Source organism: Anneissia japonica, unplaced genomic scaffold (genome assembly GCF_011630105.1).
Source record: "Anneissia japonica isolate Jap-2015-1 unplaced genomic scaffold, ASM1163010v1 scaffold287774_len439945_cov178, whole genome shotgun sequence".
Taxonomy (NCBI): Eukaryota; Metazoa; Echinodermata; class Crinoidea; order Comatulida; family Comatulidae; genus Anneissia; species Anneissia japonica.
In genome coordinates this window covers 6,639-9,560 of record NW_022725867.1, presented here as the reverse complement: position 1 = coordinate 9,560, position 2,922 = coordinate 6,639, and the positions used below count along the sequence as shown (strand labels likewise).

The window sequence follows — 2,922 nt, the reverse complement described above, 5'->3', positions numbered from 1 at the left end:
ATTTTTATATCAAAGCTTCTTGAAGATGTACCATCAAAATTTACTCTACCCTCCATTCCGTCGTGAAAAGCATGTACCATGTTGAGTTTTTGTGGGCATCCTATCCGAGGTAATATGGCAGACCTTTCCGACTGACAAGGTCAAAAGCTTTCCTAAGATCTATGAAAGCGATGAATAGTGGTTTATTTTGCTCTCGACACTTCTCCTGGAGTTGTCTTACAGACAATACCATCTGTTGTTGATCTTTTCGCTCTGAAGCCACACTGTGACTCAGGATAAATTCTGTTTGCAATTACTTGCAACTCTGGCAAAGACTTTTCCAACAAGGCTCAACAATGAGATTCCTCGATAGTTGTTGCACTCAGATCTATTCCCTTTGTTTTTTACAAGGTCAATATGATAGAATCATTAAGATCCTTGGGAATTACTCCTTTCTCCCAACAAACAGTTAGGAGCTTGTGCTGGTGAGGAATTAGACTTTCTTTACCACACTTTAGGATTTCTGGTGGAATGCTATCAAGACTAGCTGCTTTGCCATTCTTGATATTGTCAATTGCTTTTTCCAGTTCTAGAACTGTTGGAGTAACGTCCAGTTCAGTGAGGATGGGTGACTGTTGAATTGCATCAATTGCTTGCGAAGGTACAAGTGTTTCCCTAGCGTAGAGTACAGAGTAGTGCTCGATCTATCTTTCAAGCTGTTGCTGGGGTTCAACGATCAGATGGCCAGAAGAAAATTTTAGTGGTGCAGTCTTCTTGAATTGAGGACCAATCGCTATTTTGATTCCTTCATACATTTTTTAACATTGCCAACAGCCGAGGCATGTTCAATGTCTTCACAAATGCTAGTGGATTTACCAATCCTGAGACTTTCTATGAGTTTTTCCAAAAATGCAGGAAGCATTTTCTAAAATGCTTGATTTAATATGACTCCATAGGGCTTCTGGATCATCATTAATTGAGCAGTTTTCTAAAGATTTTGTCAATGCTTCGTTGAATTGGATAGACTTGGATTTTGTATTGGTTTGTGAGACATTGATACGTTTTATTGCCGATTGCATTGTCCATATGTTTTCTTCGTAACAACTTTGACCACAGAGCAGACAAGAGAATGGTTAGTTTCGCAGACAGCACTATGGAATGTGCGAGTGAAGTCATTCAAGCTGGAACGCCGTGTCAAAATTAAATCCAGTTGGTGCCAGTGACCAAATCTTGGGTGTCTCATTAAACTCGATGTTGAGGTTTTGTGTAAAAGAATGTGTTTGTTACGCACAGGTTGTGTAGACAAGAAAAGGCCAATGCATGTGGGCCACGTGGTAACGTTGGTACCGACTCTTGCATTGAAGTCACCTAGTATTAGGACTTTCTCTGAAGTAGGAATGTCTTCCTTAATGGTGGAGAGTTCTTCATAGAAACGGTCTTTAACACTAGACTCAGCAGAGAATGTGGGGGCATATGCACAAATTAAGTTAACAGCACCAGTAAAAGTATTTAGTTTCATTGTAAGTAATCTATCTGTGCCAAGTGCAGGAGGCACGATGTAGCTGAGCAGGTGTTTGTTAACTGCGAACTCGACTCCATGCAAACGTCGATCTTCGGGTTTACTTCCTTGCCAAAAAATGTGTAATTTTTTTCACGTATGGAACCTGAATCAGCCAGTCGTGTTTCCTGTAGGGCTGCAATATCAACATTTAAACGGTTAAGTTCATTATCAATCATAAACGTTTTTCTAGTTCCATAGTCTTTAGACAATCCAGTCATTGTCCTTAGATTCCAGCTCCCAAATCTGAGACCACTTGATAATTTTTTATGGTTGCAGGGTGAATGGTTGCAGGCTTCCTGTCCGGCAGAGAGCACCGTAAGCCTCATGCACCCCTATGAGGCAAGAAGACTGTGACGGAACAGCACCTTATTTGCTAGGGGCTGCCCAGCTTGAGGCGAGCGGTAGCTGAACAATGAGATAAGAGTATCTCTCTCACCGTCGAAGAAGGCCCCAAGCGCTTTGTCTTTACGTCAATCAGATAAAAGCTTAAAACCGGTAACTGCCTTCTTCCGTATTGATTCCTTTTAAATAAAGACGAAGTGTCCTCTTCGTTCCATATTAGCCTGGGCAAAAAGCAGAAGGCACTGTGTTGCCCAGGCTACAGCACCTTCCTCTTGGCGTCATCGAAGGAGTCCAATGGAGAAGCGTAGGCTAATACATTTGGCTTCGAGTCAGCTGCAGGTGTTGCTAAAACCGCAGGGATGCTCCAGCGAGATTGCCTAAGGGTCACCAGTCCCGATTTTCTGTTGGGGTTTACTCCCTTAGCCCTTGATCATCCAAGATCTACTCACAAGGCAGTGAGGGTTGTGTTACTTAACCCACAGCTGGGAGTTGGTCCACAGCCAGGGCGCTGTCTCTTATACACATCTAGATGTGTATAAGAGACAGGCTCTCAACACTTCTCTTGGAGTTGTCTTACAGAAAATACCATGTCTGTTGTTGATCTGTTCACTCTGAAGCCACACTGTGACTCAGGATAAATTCTGTTTGCAAGTACTTGCAGTCGACTTAAAGCAACTCTGGCAAAGACTTTTCCAACAAGGCTCAACAATAAGATTCCTTGATAGTTGTTGCACTCAGATCTGTTCCCTTTGTTTTTATACAAGGTCACTATGATAGAATCTTTAAGATCATTGGGAATTACTCACTTCTCCCAACAAGCAGTTAGGAGCTTGTGCAGGTGAGGAATTAGACTTTCATTACCAAACTTTAGGATTCCAGGTGGAATGCTATCAAGACCAGCTGCTTTGCCATTCTAGATATTGTCAATTGCTTTTTCCAGTTCTAGAACTGTTGGAGTAACGTCCAGTTCAGTGAGGATGGGTAAATGTGGAATTGCATCAATTGCTTGCGAAAATACAAGTGTTTCCCTAGCGTAGAGT

At 42.2% G+C, this 2,922-nt stretch overlaps 1 protein-coding gene across 1 annotated transcript in view; it reads left to right on the top strand.

Moving 5' to 3' along the window:
- The first annotated feature begins 1,874 nt into the window (after positions 1–1,874).
- LOC117112960 overlaps positions 1,875–2,922 on the top strand; it is a 7,055-nt gene continuing 6,007 nt past the window's right edge. The window contains exon 1 of the mRNA XM_033256192.1: positions 1,875–1,941. Coding sequence (XP_033112083.1) covers positions 1,875–1,941 — 67 coding nt within the window. The remainder of the gene's footprint in view (positions 1,942–2,922) is intronic.